An 18,874-nucleotide genomic window follows, 5' to 3' on the forward strand; every position below is an offset into this window, starting at 1 on the left:
TTGTCCTCAACAAAATACTCAAATAGCACATTTTCCATAACCTGTAAGTAGGTAGGTAGGTAGGTAGGTAGGCAGGTAGGCAGGCAGGCAGGCAGGCAGGCAGGCAGGCAGGCAGGCAGCTAGGTAGGTAGGAATGAGGTCTGAATGGATGGTTCAGAGCTTCTGCTCTTTTCTGTAACCTATAGGGAACACAATATGTGATCTATACCTGTCATGTAGGTTTCTCACTTATGAGCTGAACAAATTGGGATATAGGGGAGGGGAATGGGCAGGGTATATGCAAATGAAATACTGTAGTATATATTATAGAAATTACTGTAGTGTTTTTGCAGATATTACTGTAGTATTTACTGTAGTGTTGTTGCGGTCTGGAGTATATAGTTGTATTTACTTTAGTATTCTACAGTATGCTCTATACTATATATACACTACCGTTCAAAAGTTTGGGGTCACTTAGAAATGTCTTGTTTTTTAAAGAAAAACACATTTTTGTCCATTAAAATAATGTCAAATTGATCAGAAATACAGTGTAGGCATTGTTAATTCTGTAAATGACTATTGTAGCTGGAAACTGGAGATTTTTTTATGGAATATCTACATAGGCGTACAGAGGCCCATGATCGGCAACCATCACTCCTGTGTTCCAATGGCACGTTGTGATAGCTAATCCAAATATATAATTTTAAAAGGCTAAAAGGATCATTAGAAAACCCTTTTGCTATTCCATGCTAGAAATTGCCGAGAAAATAAAGATCCCGTACAACACTGTGTACTATTCAATTCACAGAACAGCACAAACAGTCTCTAACCAGAATATAAAGAGGAGTGGGAGGCACCGGTGCACAACTGAGCAAGAGGACAAGTACATTAGTGTCTAGTTTGAGAAACAGACGCCTCACAAGTCCTTAACTGGCAGCTTCATTAAACAGTACCCGCAAAACACCAGTCTCAACATCAACAGTGAAGAGGTGACTCCGGGATGCTGGGCTTCTAGGCAGAGTTCCTCTGTCCAGTGTCTGTGTTCTTTTGCCCATCTTAATCTTTTATTTTTATTGGCCAGTCTGAGACATGGATTTTTCTTTGAACGGTAGTGTATATATATTCTATAGTAAGTACAACACATGATCAAGATATATTACTGTGTAGTATAGTACTCTACAATATACTACAGTTTACAACATAATTCTAAGTACTGTAGTATTCTATAGTAAACTGTAGTAGATTTTCATGTGGGTATCGTTAGGTCAAGGATAGACAATTATTTTAAATGTAGTTAAGAAGTCACAATTTTCAGGTGTTAACATTGCAATTTCATTTGAAGAATTTATTGATTTCCTGAAGGAAGGCATTTGAGGGCATTTGAATAATTGTTGTATCACAAAAATAAAACATGATCATGACATCACTGAAAATATATCTCATGGAAAAGTGTATTCTCCATCAAAGAACAACAACATGTGAATAAGCATCACTCTTGACTATTGCTTTGAACAGCCTATACAAAAATATACAACAACTCATATCAGAAAAAAATTGTGTTATGGTGCATCAAAGTCCTTCAGTCTAATGACCCTACCATGGTCTCCACACGGAGTCTGCAGTGATGGGAGGTGCAACAGGTGACACCGCCACCGCAACTGTTGGATTGCCATGTTGGGCGTTTGGCACGCTCATTTGCGCAAGTGCCGCGCTTGGAATCAGAAAGGCGAATTGTCCATCTGTCGCTGACACAAACTGAAGTCCGCTGTAGAATTTAGCCACTTCGGACGTGAAGTTGATTGGCGAGCCACTTTTGCAAGGCATGATTACATTCAACTGAGGCGACGCACTTGGGATTTGCACAATGGCTTCGCCATGCGTTGGATGCGCTGGATGCGCAGGGTAGGTGAGGCTCTGGCGATGAGTTGAGTAGTTTACGGCGTTGATCTGTGACACACAACCAGCTAAGTGGCTGAGAAGTTGGGACATGACCTCCATGTTCATCCCTTCACGTGTGGACAGAAAACGGGCGACTTCACTCATGCACTCGCTGAATCCCGCTCTGTACTTGCCAAGGACTGATGAATCCGTGCTTATAGCACCTGTAAAGTGAAATAATATGATGCATTTGAGGATATATTGTTCAGAAAATTCTTTAAATGTAATTATATAATACTCAGTAGGTCTATCAATAGGGTTGATGGACTTATACATATAGTACCTTGGGAACAGTCACACGCAATTTAAACATGCACGTCTAGAATGAAACCTACCAGTCATTTGAAGACGCTGCATATTCCTTAGGTGCTTCACAGTCATCTCAAGGATGTCTGCCTTCTCCAGCTTCGAATGCCTGGAGTTCTAAATAGACATCAAGAAGAATATTACACATGATTAATAATCTATTTGAGCTTCGTTCCAATCCATCAAATTAACATAATTATAGAAGCATATGTCGTAGACATACATTTCTATGATTTATAAAAGCTTTTTTTAAACGTACATCTTTCTTTAGAGCGTCCAGTATGAGGGTCTTGAGCTGTCCAAGGCTTTCGTTGATTCGCGCGCGTCTTCTCTTCTCCATAATTGGTTTAGAAGACTTTAAATAAAACAAACAAACGCCATGATTATTAGACATGTAACGTAACTTATTAATGACATGTAAAAAAAAAGGAATCGTTTTATTTCCGTGCTTTTCTGTAGGCCTACCTTTCTGTCCCCCGAGGCAGTCCTTGGTTTATCCGGATTTCCATTTACGCTCGACAGGGTGGCTGCAACAGAAGATGGGGAAGTTTTCTCCACAATATCAGCAGGCATCTTAAATGTTTAATATCCCACAACCGTCCAGTCAACTTCAGCAAGTCATTTGTCCCACAATTGTTCAATAAAGTCCAGCCTATTGAGAAATATTCAAACACCGGTCATGCACTTTTTTTCTGACCAACGCTGTTCGTTACAGGTGTTTATTACAACGTAGCTATTGCTGAGGTTACATCCTGCAGTTAATGACCTCCCAGTACCGTGTTGATAACAAGTCAACACTGTCACTTTCACCTACGGTCATATTTATAGAGGAAGCTGCACGCGAATGGCTCGTGTGAATAGTCCCAAAGTTGAATTCTCCAACTTTCTACCAATGAGCGCGCGGGACACGTTGCCAGGGAGTCGGTTGGCTCGTGCAAGGAGGCCTTCCATTGGCTATCTGGTGTCTTGTGTGTGAGAAGGTGGTCCACAGCACACAATACAGATAGGTATTTGATGAAACGTATTGATTAAATATGAAGGTCTTAGTTGCCATATTTATTAGTAATAGTCAATTAAGGTGAATCAAATAAATGTATTGGCCCTTTCTTCAGTTTAATTGACCCTAGAACAAAAACTCTAAATAACAATACATTTTTGTTGTACACTTTTGGCAACCCTCCCCTTAGAGTGTTGACACACACACTCTTTGGATGTGTTTATCCAGACAGCACAATTCTGATATTTATGCCACTAATTGGTCTTTTGACCAAACACATCAGATATTTTTCCCAATTAGATCAGAATTGGGCTGCCTGTGTAAACACAGCCTTTCTCCCGGGCACACACAAGCACACTCCCCTACATACAGTGACAAGAAAAAGTATGAACCCGTTGGAATTGCATGTATTTATGCATCAATTGATCATAAAAGTAGACACCGTCTGCTTAAGCTAATAACACAAACAATTATACGTTTTCATGTCTTATTGAACACATCGTGTAAACATTCACAGTGCAGCGTGGAAAAAGTATGTGAACCCTTGGATTTAATAACTGGTTGACCCTCCTTTGACAGCAATAACCTCAACCAAACGTCTTTTTTGTAGTTGCGGATCAGACCTGCAAACAGTTAAGAGGAATTTTGGACCATTCCTCTTTACAAACTGTTTCAGTTCAGCAAAATTCTTGGGGAGTCTGGTGTGAACTGCTCTCGAGGTCATGCCACAGCATCTCAATCGGATTGAGGTCAGGACTCTGACTGGGCCACTCCAGAAGGTATATTTCCTCTGCTTAATTAAGCCATTCTGTTGTTGATTTACTTCTGTGTTTTGGGTCGTTGTCCTGTTGCATCAACCAGCTTCTGTTGAGCTTCAATTGGCGGACAGAGCCTTACATTCTCCTGCAAAATGTTTTGATAAACTTGGGAATTAATTTCTCCATTAATGATAGCAAGCTGTCCAGGCCCTGAGGCAGCAAAACAGCCAAAATCATGATGCTCCCTCCACCATACTTTACAGTTGGGATGAGGTTTTGATGTTGGTGTGCCTTTTTTTTCTCTCCACATAGTGTTGTGTGTTCCTTCCAAACAACATAATTTTAGTTTCATCTGTCCACATAAATATTTTGCCACATGCGCTGTGGAACATCCAGGTGCTCTTTTGCGAAATTTAGACATGCAGCAATGTGTCACGCCCTGGTCATAGAGAGTGTCAGACATATGTGTATAGGTGGCAGGGAAGTCAGGCGCTGGAGAGTCAAACGGAGTGTAAAATGGAGTCTTTTAATAATGTCCAAGTAACATGCTCCATAACACTAAATAGACAAAATGAATATAAATAAATATGGGTACGAAGACCCGTCGCGCACCTATACAAAAATCACTACACTGACGATAAACAATCTCTGACAAAGACATGAGGGGAAACAGAGGGTTAAATACACAACAGGTAATTAATGGGATTGAAAACAGGTGTGTGGGAAGACAAGACAAAACCAATGGAAAATGGATCAATGATGGCTAGAAGACCGGTGACGTCGAACGCCGAGCACCGCCCGAACAAGGAGAGGCAACGACTTCGGCAGAGCTAGGCCAGGGTGTGACTAGGGTGGGCATTCTATGTTCTATGTTCATTTTCTATGTTTTGTATTTCTTTGTTTGGCCGGGTGTGGTTCTCAATCAGAGGCAGCTGTCTATCGTTGTCTCTGATTGAGAACCATACTTAGGTAGCTTTTTCCCTCATGGGTTTTGTGGGTAGTTGTTTTCTGTTTTTGTGTCTGCACCAGACAGAACTGTTTCGGTTTGGTTCGTTCTCTTTGTTGTTCAGTTCTATTATTAAATCATGAACACGTACCACTCTGCACCTTGGTCCTCTTCTTCAAACAGCTGTTACAGAACTACCCACCACCAAAGGACCAAGCAGCGTGGCCAGGAGAGGCAGCTCCAATGTTTTTTTGGGGGGGCACACGGGACAGACGGTGGTGCCGAGGATGGAACCAGAGCCAGTCAGGGTGAAATTGGAGGTAAGCGAAGGAAGCAAAGCAAAGACAGTGAAGGAATCGATGGGGAGATTGGAGGAGAGAGTAATGAGAGAGTTGCTGTGTTGGTGCATGAGGCACGACATCCGCCCGACGGAGCGTGTCCTCGATTTGATGTCACCTGAGTCAGCTCTCCATACTCGTCCTGAGGTGCGTGCTAGCCGTCTGGTGAAGACTGTGCCAGCCCCACGCACCAGGCCTCCTGTGCACCTCCCCAGCCCTGCATGTCTTGTGCCAGCTTGGCGCAACAGATCTCCAGTATGCATTCTTAGCCCGGTGTGCTAAATTCCAGCTCCCCGCATCTGCCGGGCTAGGGTGAGGATCCAGCCAGGAAGGATGGTGCCAGCCCTGCTCTCCAGATCTCCAGTGCTTCTCCTTGGACCAGGATATCCCACGCCGGCTCTAGGCACAATTTCCCCAGTTCGCCAGGAGATCCCAGTGTGGCCTGTTCCAGCTTTCCGCACGTGCCGGGCTAGAGTGGGCATTCAGCCTGGAAGAGTGGTGTCAAGGCCATGCACCAGATCTCCAGTGCTCCCTCACAGCCCGGTCTATCCTGTGCCTCCTCCATGGACCAGGACTCCAGTAGGTTTCCCCAGCCTGGTGAGTCCTGTTTCTGTGTCCTGTCCGGAGCGGCCAGAGTCTCCCGCTGCTGTGTCCTGTCCGGAGCTGCCAGAGTCCCCCGCCTGTCCGGAGCTGCCAGAGTCCCCCGCCTGTCCGGAGCTGCCAGAGTCCCCCGCCTGTCCGGAGCTGCCAGAGTCGCCCTCCACTCCAGACTCGCCCTCCAGTCCTGAGCTGGCAGTGCCGCCCTTCAGTCCAGAGGTGCCCTTCGTTCCAGTGGTGCCCTCCAGTCCTGGGCTCTCTACGAGGGCCTTCAGTCCGGGGTCGGCGGTGAGGGTCTCCGCTCTAGGGGCGTTACCTAAGTGGGCCGGACCAGAGGTGGAGCGGGGTCCACATCCCGCACCAGAGCCGCCACCGTAAGGAAGGCCCACCCGGACCCTCCCCTTCAGAGTCAAGTTTTGCGGCCGGAGTCTGCACCTTTGGGGGGGGGTATTGTCACGCCCTGGCCATAGAGGGGCTTTTATTCTTTATTTTGGTTAGGCCAGGGTGTGACTAGGGTGGGCATTCTATGTTCTTTTTCTATGTTTTGTATTTCTTTGTTTGGCCGGGTATGGTTCTCAATCAGAGGCAGCTGTCTATCGTTGTCTCTGATTGAGAACCATACTTAGGTAGCTTTTTCCCTCATGGGTTTTGTGGGTAGTTGTTTTCTGTTTTTGTGTCTGCGCCAGACAGAACTGTTTCGGTTTTGTTCGTTCTCTTTGTTTTTTTGTTAATCAGTGTTCAGTTCTATTATTAAATCATGAACATGCACCTTGGTCCTCTTCAAACAGCCGTTACACAATGGGTTTTTTGGACAGCAGTGGCTTCTTCTGTAGTGTCCTCCCATGAACACCATTCTTGTTTAGTGTTTTACACATCATAGACTAGTCAGAGATTTTAGAAAGTTCCAGAGATTTCTGTATGTCTTTAGCTGATACTAGGATTCTTCTTAACTTCATTGAGCATTCTGTACTGTGCTCTTGCAGTCATCTTTGCAGGATGGCCACTCCTAGGGAGAGTAGCAACAGTGCTGAACTTTCTCCATTTATAGACAATTTGTCTTACCGTGGACTGATGAACATCAAGGCTTTAAGAGATACTTTTGTAACCTTTTCCAGCTTTATGCAATTCAACAATTCTTAATCTTAGGTCTTCTGAGATCTCTTTTGTTCAAGGCAGGATTCACATCAGGCAATGCTTCTTGTGAATAGAAAACTCATTGTGTAGCTCTAACCAACATCTCCAATCTCGTCTCATTGATTGGACGAGTGATTAGCCTAGGGGTTCACAGACTTTTTCCAACCTACACTGTGAATGTTTAAATGCTGTATTCAATACAGAAAAAAATAGAAAAATACAATAATTTGTGTGTGTTATTAGTTCAAGCACACCGTGTTTGTCTATTGCTGTGACTTAGATGAAGATAAGATCAAATTTTAATCCAGGTAATTCCAAAGGGTTCACATACTTTTTCTTGCCACTGTATTTACTATATGACTTACTGAGGTCTGTAACGGCAGATTTCCTCCTCTTCGTCTGAAGAGGAGGTGTAGCAGGGATCGGACCAAAACGCAGCGTGGTAAGTGTCCATATTGTTTATAATAAGACATAAACTGAACACTAAGAACTACAAAACAATAAATGTGAACATGAACGAAAACCAAACTGAAACAGTCCCGTGTGACTAACACAGACACGGAAACAAACAGCCACAAACCAACAGTGAAACCCAGGCTACCTAAGTATGATTCTCAATCAGAGACATCTAACGACACCTGCCTCTAATTGAGAACCATACTAGGCCGAACACAGAAATAGAAAAACATAGAAACACAAAACAGACCGCCCACCCCAACTCACGTCCTGACCATACTAAATAAAGACAAAACAAAGGAAAATAAAGGTCAGACCGTGACAAGGTCAGGGATTGATCTTTCAATTCTATTACATTTCAATTCATTTCTCGACTGAATTGAAAACTGGGTTGAATTCAACCCTGATTCTTTTACCCTTGGTTCATAATAAAATAAATTCACAGAAATGCATTTACATTTTCTCTAATTGAAGAGTAACTAGTCAATGTTCTTGATTAACATCCTCAGTGTTTTTAAGAAAGAAAGCCCTTTTCATCGTGCCTTCATAGACAATCTCTCTGCAAACTACCATCACATTTATGTGACTAATAGATACCAAGTTGCACTCAATGACCTTCACGTCTCAGTTTTAACATGCAGAAGAAATTAACTATCACCCCAGAGTACAAGGTTATCAGGTTGCTCTTATTATCACATTCTTGACAGACTTCAGGTGCCCTAACGTCTCATTTTAAAGCTCCTAAAACCTCTCAGGTCAAATGACCCCAAAAGGTCAGGGCCCACATCACAGAAGAGGGAAACAACAATACAGGTCTGAGCGCCTTCTCTATTTTTTAAAGAAACTAGTCATCTGTAACTTCAAATACTTTGTTAATAATGTGAATTTAAATAAAGCCCCAATACTGACCTCAAAAACACTTTAATTGTCTTAATTTTTGGACACATAAGGAGCCAAAAGCCAGGGGCATCCGCCATGTAATCATGTTTTTTCTGTTCATGGACACTGTTTTACACCCAATGTGTAAAATTACCAGTCCCCCCCTCCCCCCAAAAAAACAAAACATGATTCAACGCTGATACGAGGATTCTCACAGGTGCCTTTCTCTGTGAGTATCTTCTAAAGACTACATGGTGTGCACAGAATATTTAGGTGTCCAGAGGTGATGCTATTTATTCAATGTACACAATTCTTCTTTCTTTCACAAACAAGGGCTATGGGACAAGACAACAGAGAGAGGGGCGGTGCAGGTTACGAGGGGAAGCGGCAACGTGTTTCCCCTTATCAGCTCCATGCTCAGTAAGCCTGCTTGTCTGGCTGGAGACGTGCCTTTATTGTGCACTGTGATCTATACCGGTGCTTTATGGCACACTCCAGATCAGTATCAGTGTGGGAAACACAGAGGAGAGAGAGGCACAGAGGCCCAGGCCGCCATGGGAGGGGGTTAGAAAGCTATCGGGGGCCAACAGTGTCTGATAACAACCCACAACAGAAGGGCGGTTGAGTTAGACTGATTAGATTAGAATAACCTTCTGGATATATTTAAAGAAAATATATTGCTACTTTAATTTACGCATGTTCTAAACATTATGGCCACTTTTTTTTTACACTAACCTATATTCACATTTACCTGCTTTGAGATGGACCGCTGCACATATTTCCAAGACAAAACGGGCAGTGGAATGGCCATCTCAATCACCAAATCCCAGGAATTGACCGTTTTAACTGAGTGGCGCAGCGGTAAAAGGCACAGCATCTCAGTGCAAGAAACGTCACTACAGTCCCTGGTGATTGGGAGTCCCATAGGGCAGCGTACAATTGGCCCAGTGTCGTCCAGGTTTGACCGCCATTGTAAATAAGATTCAAATCAAATCAAATCAAATTTTATTTGTCACATACACATGGTTAGCAGATGTTAATGCGAGTGTAGCGAAATGCTTGTGCTTCCAGTTCCGACAATGCAGTAATAACCAACAAGTAATCTAACTAACAATTCCAAAACTAATATCTTATACACAGTGTAAGGGGATAAAGAATATGTACATAAAGATATGAATGAGTGATGGTGCAGAGCAGCATAGGCAAGATACAGTAGATGGTATCGAGTACAGTATATACATATGAGATGAGTATGTAAACAAAGTAGCATAGTTAAAGTGGCTAGTGATACATGTATTACATAAGGATGCAGTAGATGATAAGAGTACAGTATATACGTATACATATGAGATGAATAATGTAGGGTATGTAAACATTATATTAGGTAGCATTGTTTAAAGTGGCTAGTGATATATTTTACATCCTTTCCCATCAATTCCCATTATTGAAGTGGCTGGAGTTGAGTCAGTGTGTTGGCAGCAGCCACTCAATGTTAGTGGTTGCTGTTTAACAGTCTGATGGCCTTGAGATAGAAGCTGTTTTTCAGTCTCTCGGTCCCAGCTTTGATGCACCTGTACTGACCTCGCCTTCTGGATGATAGCGGGGTGAACAGGCAGTGGCTCGGGTGGGTGTTGTCCTTGATGATCTTTATGGCCTTCCTGTAACATCGGGTGGTGTAGGTGTCCTGGAGGGCAGGTAGTTTGCCCCCGGTGATACGTTTTGCAGACCTCACTACCCTCTGGAGAGCCTTACGGTTGAGGGCGGAGCAGTTGCCGTACCAGGCGGTGATACAGCCCGCCAGGATGCTCTCGATTGTGCATCTGTAGAAGTTTGTGAGTGTTTTTGGTGACGTGCCGAATTTCTTCAGCCTCCTGAGGTTGAAGAGGCGCCGCTGCGCCTTCTTCACGATGCTGTCTGTGTGAGTGGACCAATTTAGTTTGTCTGTGATGTGTATGCCGAGGAACTTAAAACTTACTACCCTCTCCACTACTGTTCCATCGATGTGGATAGGGGGGTGTTCCCTCTGCTGTTTCCTGAAGTCCACAATCATCTCCTTAGTTTTGTTGACGTTGAGTGTGAGGTTATTTTCCTGACACCACACTCCGAGGGCCCTCACCTCCTCCCTGTAGGCCGTCTCGTCGTTGTTGGTAATCAAGCCTACCACTGTTGTGTCGTCCGCAAACTTGATGATTGAGTTGGAGGCGTGCGTTGCCGCGCAGTCGTGGGTGAACAGGGAGTACAGGAGAGGGCTCAGAATGCACCCTTGTGGGGCCCCAGTGTTGAGGATCAGCGGGGTGGGGATGTTGTTGCCTACCCTCACCACCTGGGGGCGGCCCGTCAGGAAGTCCAGTACCCAGTTGCACAGGGCGTGGTCGAGACCCAGGGTCTCGAGCTTGATGACGAGCTTGGAGGGTACTATGGTGTTAAAAATTGGAGTGGGTCTAGGGTGTCAGGTAGGGTGGAGGTGATATGGTTCTTGACTAGTCTCTCAAAGCACTTTATGATGACGGAAGTGAGTGCTACGGGGCGGTAGTCGTTTAGCTCAGTTACCTTAGCTTTTTTGGGAACAGGAACAATGGTGGCCCTCTTGAAGCATGTGGGAACAGCAGACTGGTATAGGGATTGATTGAATATGTCCGTAAACACACCAGCCAGCTGGTCTGCGCATGCTCTGAGGGCGCGGCTGGGGATGCCGTCTGGGCCTGCAGCCTTGCGAGGGTTAACAAGTTTAAATGTTTTACTCACCTCGGCTGCAGTGAAGGAGAGACCGCATGTTTCCGTTGCAGGCCGTGTCAGTGGCACTGTATTGGCCTCAAAGCGGGCAAAAAAGTAATTTAGTCTGCCTGGGAGCAAGACATCCTGGTCCGTGACTGAGCTGGATTTCATCTTGTTGTCCGTGATTGACTGTAGACCCTGCCACATACCTCTTGTGTCTGAGCCGTTGAATTGAGATTCTACTTTGTCTCTATACTGACGCTTAGCTTGTTTGATAGCCTTACGGAGGGAATAGCTGCACTGTTTGTATTCGGTCATGTTACCAGTCACCTTGCTCTGATTAAAAGCAGTGGTTTGCGCTTTCAGTTTCACGCGAATGCTGCCATCAATCCACGGTTTCTGGTTAGGGAATGTTTTAATCGTTGCTATGGGAACGACATCTTCAATGCATGTTCTAATGAACTCGCACACCGAATCAGCGTATTCGTCAATGTTGTTGCCTGACGCAATACGAAACATGTCCCAGTCCACGTGATGGAAGCAGTCTTGGAGTGTGGAATCAGCTTGGTCGGACCAGCGTTGGACAGACCTCAGCGTGGGAGCTTCTTGTTTTAGTTTCTGTCTGTAGGCAGGGATCAGCAAAATGGAGTCGTGGTCAGCTTTTCCGAAAGGGGGGCGGGGCAGGGTCTTATATGCGTCGCGGAAGTTAGAATAACAGTGATCCAAGGTTTTGCCAGCCCTGGTGGCGCAATCGATATGCTGATACATTTTAGGGAGTCTTGTTTTCAGATTAGCCTTGTTAAAATCCCCAGCAACAATGAATGCAGCCTCAGGATGTATAGATTCCAGTTTGCAAAGAGTCAAATAAAGTTCGTTCAGAGCCATCGATGTGTCTGCTTGGGGGGGAATATATACGGCTGTGATTATAATCAAAGAGAATTCTCTTGGTAGATAATGCGGTCTACATTTGATTGTAAGGAATTCTAAATCAGGTGAACAGAAGGATTTGAGTTCCTGTATGCTTCTGTGATCACACCACGTCTCGTTAGCTATAAGGCATACGCCCCCACCACTCTTCTTACCAGAAAGGTGTTTGTTTCTGTCGCCGCAATGTGTGGAGAAACCCGCTGGCTGCACCGCATCCGAGAGCGTTTCTCCAGTGAGCCATGTTTCCGTGAAGCAAAGAACGTTACAGTCTCTGATGTCCCTCTGGAATGCTACCCTTGCTCGGATTTTATCAACCTTGTTGTCAAGAGACTGGACATTGGCGAGAAGAATGCTAGGAAGTGGGGCACGATGTGCCCGTCTCCGTAGTCTGACCAGAAGACCGCCTCGTTTCCCTCTTTTACGAAGTCGTTTTTTTGGGTCGCCGGCTGGGATCCATTCCATTGTCCTGGTTGAAAGGCAGAACACAGGATCCGCTTCGCAAAAGTCATATTCTTGGTCGTACTGATGGTGAGTTGACGCTGATCTTATATTCAGTAGTTCTTCTCGACTGTATGTAATGAAACCTAAGATGACCTGGGGTACTAATGTAAGAAATAACACGTAAAAAAAACTGTATAGTTTCCTAGGAACGCGAAGCGAGGCGGCCATCTCTGTCGGCGCCAGAAGCAGATAGTTGTGTCCTTAACTGAGTTAAATAAAGGTTACATTAAAAAAATGTACTGGGCTGTGTGACACGGAGAGCAGGGACAGCCAGATGGGTATAGAGGGATCACTTAAACATCTTAGCCAGGCCTCCGCTTGTTCTCCCCACCTCCTCCCATTGAGACCTTCTTAAAGAGGGGGGCCTCTCATAGCAACTCCTGGCAGTGGCCCGCCTGCCTTTTGTTCCCCTCCCCAACAGAAGTTTCTGCTCCAGAAGCCTTAGACAAGGCCCCCATTAATTGTGGGTCTGTGTGGAATACACACGGGACAATGAGCCCAACAGAGTGTTCGGCCCTCAGACAAGGCTGGAAACAAATGGTACAGGAATCCGGCAGAATAGAATCATCCTGGCTGATGTCACTGAATACATTTACCTACCTCAGAGCCCATTCAACACCACGCTTTGTTTTACTTGGACAAAAAAAGGGGGAGGTTTCGATAGTGGGAAAGTAGGAGGGAGAGGCTCTGTGACGGGAAATCACTGATCTCCATGGTCACCATCCGTCCCAAAAATATGGTAGAATTTATTGGAGATGAAAAGAAAAGGCCATAAGATTAAAGATTAAAGCTCTCTTTCCCGCCCTCTATGATGATCAGATACAAAGAAAGCAATCCTAATGCACAGGGGTGGTTTTATTTAGCCAGACACGCTCAAATATTGAGTAACCTTGCCTGAGACCTGAAGACTTGTGTTAGATCTTAGAGCTATGCATAGGCTTTAGCTCAAAGGGCTAACAGTCCTGTGTCATGATGCAGAAGAACTGTGTTCGAACCCAGTGGGTCACACCAACCAAATAAAAAGACCAGAGATCCAATCTCCTGTTCGTCAACAACCAGAGCATTTTCAAGTCTGCTCATCCCAGGTCAATAAACAGGAAGGATGCTTAGCTTTGGAAAATGAGTTGAAGAAGAAAAAGGGGACCATAGCAACAAGCATTTTGCAATTGGTCAGACCACAACAAGCCGCCATCTGTCATCTTCCTTAAGCTTTAAGTCTTAAAAAGTCAGCATTTAGAGAGCTTCAACTTGGAGCAAAGGAAATGAGACTGCCGTCTTATTGAACTCTAGGTCCTTCCTTTCAAAGGGAATTGAGGTCCTCCTTCTTCCTCAATCAAATTGAAAAGGTAGGTTCTGGTTAACTATGATGTCATTCTCTCTATGGAACATAGGAATTTTATTTATTTGTGCCATCGTCGTTCAAACACATTCCTGCAACGCCATAGTTATCATGTAAACCGTTCCACTAACCTTTGACTGTTTAAAACTGGTTATTTGGTTTTCGACTATATGGCTGTCCTAAGAATAGTAAAAAACCCTTTACTGGCTCAAATAGCTGACCAATCAGCCTGTTACCAACCCTTAGTAAAGTTTTAGAAAGAAAAGGTGTTTGACCAGATACAATGCTATTTTACAGTAAACAAATTGACAGACGTTCAGCACGCTAATAGGGAAGGACTTTCAACAAGCACAGCACTTACACAAATGACTGATGATTGTCTGAGAGAAATTGCTGATAAAAAGATTGTGGGAGCTGTTTTGTTAGACTTCATTGCGGCTTTTGACATTATCGATCATACTCTGCTGCTGAAAAAACACATGTGTTATAGCTTTACACCCTCCACTATACTGTGGAGGGTGTAAAGACAGAGGGTGCTCTTTAATGGAAGCCTCTCCAACACAATCCAGGTAAAATCAGGAAATCCCCAGGGCAGCTGTCTAGGCCCCTTACTTTGTATGAGGATGACTCAACACTGTACACGTCAGCTACTACAGTGACTAAATTGACTGTAACAGTTAACAAAGAGCAAGTTGAGCAAGTCGAGGTGACTAAACTGCTTGGAGTAACCCTGGATTGTAAACTGTCAATGGTCAAAACATATGATACAACAGTAGCTAAGATGGGGAGAAGTCTGCCCATAATAAAGCGCTGCTCTAACTTCTTAACAGCACTATCAACAAGGCAAGTCCTACAGTCGTGTGGTCAGGTGCCACAAAGAGGGACTCAGGAAAATTGGAATCGGCTCAGAACAGGGCACCACGGCTGGCCCTTGAGTTTACATACACAACGTTGACTGTGCCTTTAAAATTCCAGAAAATTATATAATTGCTTTAGAAGCTTCTGACAGGCTAATTGACATCATTTGAGTCAATTGGAGGTGTACCTGTGGATGTATTTCAAGGCCTACCTTCAAACTCAGTGCCTCTTTGCTTGACATCATGGGAAAATCAAAAGTAATCAGCCAAGACCTCAGAAATAAATTGTAGACCTCCACAAGTCTGGTTCATCCTTGGGAGCAATTTCCAAACGCCTGAAGGTACCACGTTCATCTGTACAAACAATAGTACACAAGTATAAACACCATGGGACCACACAGCCGTCATACCGTTCAGGAAGGAGATGTGTTCTGTCTCAATGAGATGAATGTATTTGGTGTGAAAAGTGAAAATCTATCCCAGAACAACAGCAAAGGACCTTGTGAAGATGCTGGAGGAAACAAGTACAGAAGTTTCTATATCCACAGTAAAACGAGTCCTACATTGACATAACCTGAAAGGCCGCTCAGCAAGGAAGAAGCCACTGCTCGAAAACCGCCATAAAAAAGCCAGACTACGGTTTGCAACTGCAGATGGGGACAAAAATTGTACTTTTTGGAGAAATGTCCTCTGGTCTGATGAAACAAAAATAGAACTGTTTGGCCTTAATGACCATTGTTATGTTTAGAGGAAAAAGGGGGAGGCTTGCAAGCCGAAGAACACCATCCAACACCATCGCAGCATCATGTTGTGGGGGTGCTTTGCTGCAGGAGGGACTGGTGCACTTCACAAAACAGATGGCATCATGAGGGAGGATAACTATGTGGATATATTGAAGCAACATCTCAAGACATCAGTCAGGAAGTTAAAGCTTGGTTGCAAATGGGTCTTCCAAATAGACAATGACCCCAAGCATACTTCCAAAGCTGTGGCAAAATGGCTTAAGGACAACAAAATCAAGGTATTGGAGTGGCCATCACAAAGCCCTGACCTCAATCCTATGGAAAATTTGTGGGCAGAACTGAAAAAGCGTGTGCGAGCAAGGAGGCCTACAAACCTGACTTGGTTACACCAGCTCTGTCAGGAGGAAAGGGCCAAAATTCACCCAACTTATTGTGGGAAGTTTGTGGAAAGCTACCCGAAACGTTTGACCCAAGTTAAACAATTTAAAGGCAATGCTACCAAATACCAATTGAGTGTATGCAAACTTCTGGCCCACTGGGAATGTGATGAAAGAAATAAAAGCTGAAATAAATAATTCTCTCTACTATTATTCTGACATTTCTTAAAATAAAGTGGTGATCCTAACGGACCTAAGACAGCCATTTTTTTACTATGATTAAATGTCAGGAATTGTGAAAAACTGAGTTTAAATGTATTTGGCTAAGGTGTACGTAAACCTCCGACTTCAACTGTATGCCTGTTACCCAAAATAAATTAAAATAAATTCCATTGATGAGAGGTATTGACCTGTTGAAAACACAGTTGTCTGTTTAAACGACTAGCACACAGCTCAGACACCCAATGCATACCCCACCAGACATGCCACTAGAGGTCTCTTCACAGTCCCCAAGTCCAGAACAGACCATGGGAGGCACACAGTACTACATAGAGCCATGACTATATGGAACTCTATTCCACATCAGGTAACTGATGCAAGCAGTAAAATCAGATTTAAAAAACAGATACAAATACACCTTATGGAACAGCAGTGACTGTGAAGCAACACAAACATAGAAACAGACACATACATACACAGACACACATGATAACATATGCACTATACACACACGTACACATGGATTTTGGGTTGTAGATTTGTGGTAGTGGAGTATGGGCCTGAGGGCACACACTTTGTGTTGTGAATTCTGTAATGAATATATTATGTTTTTTAAATTGTTTAACTGACTTAATTTTTCCGGACCCCAGGAAGAGTAGCCGCTGCCTTGGCAGGAACTAATGGGAATCCATAATAAATACAAATACACAGAATGGCAGCTTATGTTGTTGTCAGTACCCAGCCAATACCTAGCCAGTACCCAGCCAATACCTAGCCAGTACCTAGCCGGTACCCAGTCAGTACCCAGTCAGTACCTAGCCAGTACCCAGCCGGTACCCAGCCAGTACCTAGCCGGTACCCAGTCAGTACCTAGCCAGTACCTAGCCAATACCTAGCCAGTACCTAGCCGGTACCCAGTCAGTACCCAGTCAGTACCTAGCCGGTACCCAGTCAGTACCCAGTCAGTACCTAGCCAGTACCCAGTCGGTACCCAGTCAGTACCTAGCCAGTACCCAGCCAGTACTCAGTCAGTACCTAGCCAGTATCCAGCCAATACCTAGCCAGTACCTAGCCAGTACCCAGTCAGTACCCAGCCGGTACCTAGCTAGTACCCAGTCAGTACCCAGCCGGTACCCAGTCAGTACCCAGTCAGTACCTAGCCAGTACCCAGTCAGTACCTAGCCAGTACCCAGTCAGTACCCAGCCGGTACCCAGTCAGTACCCAGTCAGTACCTAGCCAGTACCCAGTCAGTACCTAGCCAGTACCCAGCCAGTACCTAGCCAGTACCCAGTCAGTACCCAGCCAGTACCCAGTCAGTACCCAGCCAGTACCCAGGCAGTACCCAGCTTCTCCAAGTCCATATCCATGAGTGTGTCTGCTGAGGGATTTATGATTGTGAAGAATGCCATTCTTACCAGTGAAGATGACTCACAAGACCCCTATTTTGGCCACTTACGCTATGAAAGAGACTTCTGGGACTGCCCTTTCAGCACTCGAGGACCTCTAGCTGAGCCCCCCCTTCACATGGTAGATCAGCCTCACTGGGGAAAAGTCTCTGCTCTTTTGGGGGAGCTGTCCTGAAGGATGCCCTTGTCCCCGGGCCTCCCTCCCTTCTTCACCTGCCGGCTTAGTGTCTCATCACTTAGCTATGCACATAATCCCTGGTTAGTGCATGTGAGCCACTAGGCCTGGGCTCTGGCTCCCGGCCTCCCGTTCTCACATGCTTGCTGGGTGGCTCCATGGTGGCCATGGCAACTCTCATCTTCTCATGACACTTGGGCCTCAGTCATAGGTCTAAATTCTCTCTGGTCCCTGAGCGTTGTTTTCGGTCAGCTTTCTGTCTCTTTCTGTCAACCCCCCCATCTATGTCCATTTGTATCTCTTGACTCTTTATTTAACAATTCACCCCCGCAGTTTTCTCCTGTTCACATGATATGCTCAAAGCCTGCGAGAATGGTCAGGGTTAGTGAAGTTATAAGTGATAGTTCACTCCAAAATGTCAGTGGTTTACATACCTCAAAATAGGTCTAATGTTGAGATGAGTCCATGCCGTATGTGTATATGGCGTGATGCAATGCTAGTTGTAGCATTTGGAACGTGCATTTGGTAATCCATGCCGTGACTGGGAGTCCCATAGTGCGGGGCGCAATTGGCACAATTGGCCCAGCGTTGTCCAGGTTTGGCTGGGTTAGGCCGTCATTGTAAATAAGAATTTGTTTTTAACTGTCTTGCCTAGTTAAATAAATCAAATAAAAATGTGCCATCCCATCCATTTAAAATGTAACCGTTTTTTGTTGTTGCCCACACTGAACTTTTTTTTAGCATGAGGACAATTTTGGCCACAGTACAACATCAACTACTGGTTTACTTTAATGCAACTGGTCGTCAAATGAAAATCTGACCATTTTTTATTTATTTTGAGTCGGAGGTATAAAATGAGAGCGTAAAACATACTGCAATCATTCATTGTGGCCCCTAAGTGCAGATCAGTTTACCCAATGGCTAGCCTTAACTATTAGGAGGGGGGGGGGGACACTAAAAACCATCAGCCCTAAACTACAGCTCTGTTTGGCCCCACACTAACAAGTGTCAGTGATACCAGCCTGTCCTCCCCCTATGTGAATGCCATGTGAGAGGCGGCCTCATCCCTGCCCTGCCGCCTGAACACAAGGCCCTCCATTGACTTCTAACCTGTCGAGGGACCTGAGGAGACAAAAGGGCCCGGGGCGGGGCCCGTCCCTCCAACAAGGCGGTGAACAAACGCTAACACGGCTGCAACTGTCCACCCCCTGAATCACTGAATTCATTAACCAACCGCAGAACCCATTCAAGCCCATATCCCCCTGATAACAGAAGGGGACAGAGAT

General features: G+C 44.8%; 1 protein-coding gene across 1 annotated transcript; it reads right to left on the reverse strand.

Moving 5' to 3' along the window:
• Positions 1 to 1,254: 1,254 nt before the first annotated feature.
• On the reverse strand, positions 1,255 to 3,000 carry LOC135558150 (transcription factor HES-1-B-like). Its single transcript, XM_064991887.1, has 4 exons — positions 2,689 to 3,000; positions 2,483 to 2,578; positions 2,253 to 2,340; positions 1,255 to 2,081 (listed from the first exon to the last, which is right to left on the reverse strand). The coding sequence occupies exons 1-4, from the start codon at positions 2,794 to 2,796 to the stop codon at positions 1,573 to 1,575; spliced, it is 801 nt and encodes a 266-aa protein (XP_064847959.1). The 5' UTR covers positions 2,797 to 3,000; the 3' UTR covers positions 1,255 to 1,572.
• Positions 3,001 to 18,874: the final 15,874 nt, after the last annotated feature.

The sequence above is a fragment of the Oncorhynchus masou genome, chromosome 17, assembly GCF_036934945.1.
Source record: "Oncorhynchus masou masou isolate Uvic2021 chromosome 17, UVic_Omas_1.1, whole genome shotgun sequence".
Taxonomy (NCBI): domain Eukaryota; kingdom Metazoa; phylum Chordata; class Actinopteri; order Salmoniformes; family Salmonidae; genus Oncorhynchus; species Oncorhynchus masou.

Bases quoted from the DNA above. Each gene is read 5' to 3' on its own strand.
- LOC135558150 (XM_064991887.1), bottom strand. From the start codon at position 2,796: ATGCCTGCTGATATTGTGGAGAAAACTTCCCCATCTTCTGTTGCAGCC. The intron at 2,341-2,482 runs GTACGTTTAAAA...ATGTCTATTTAG, and splicing joins TGGACGCTCTAAAGAAAGAT to AACTCCAGGCATTCGAAGCT. The intron at 2,082-2,252 runs GTAGGTTTCATT...TTCACTTTACAG, and splicing joins GCAGCGTCTTCAAATGACTG to GTGCTATAAGCACGGATTCA.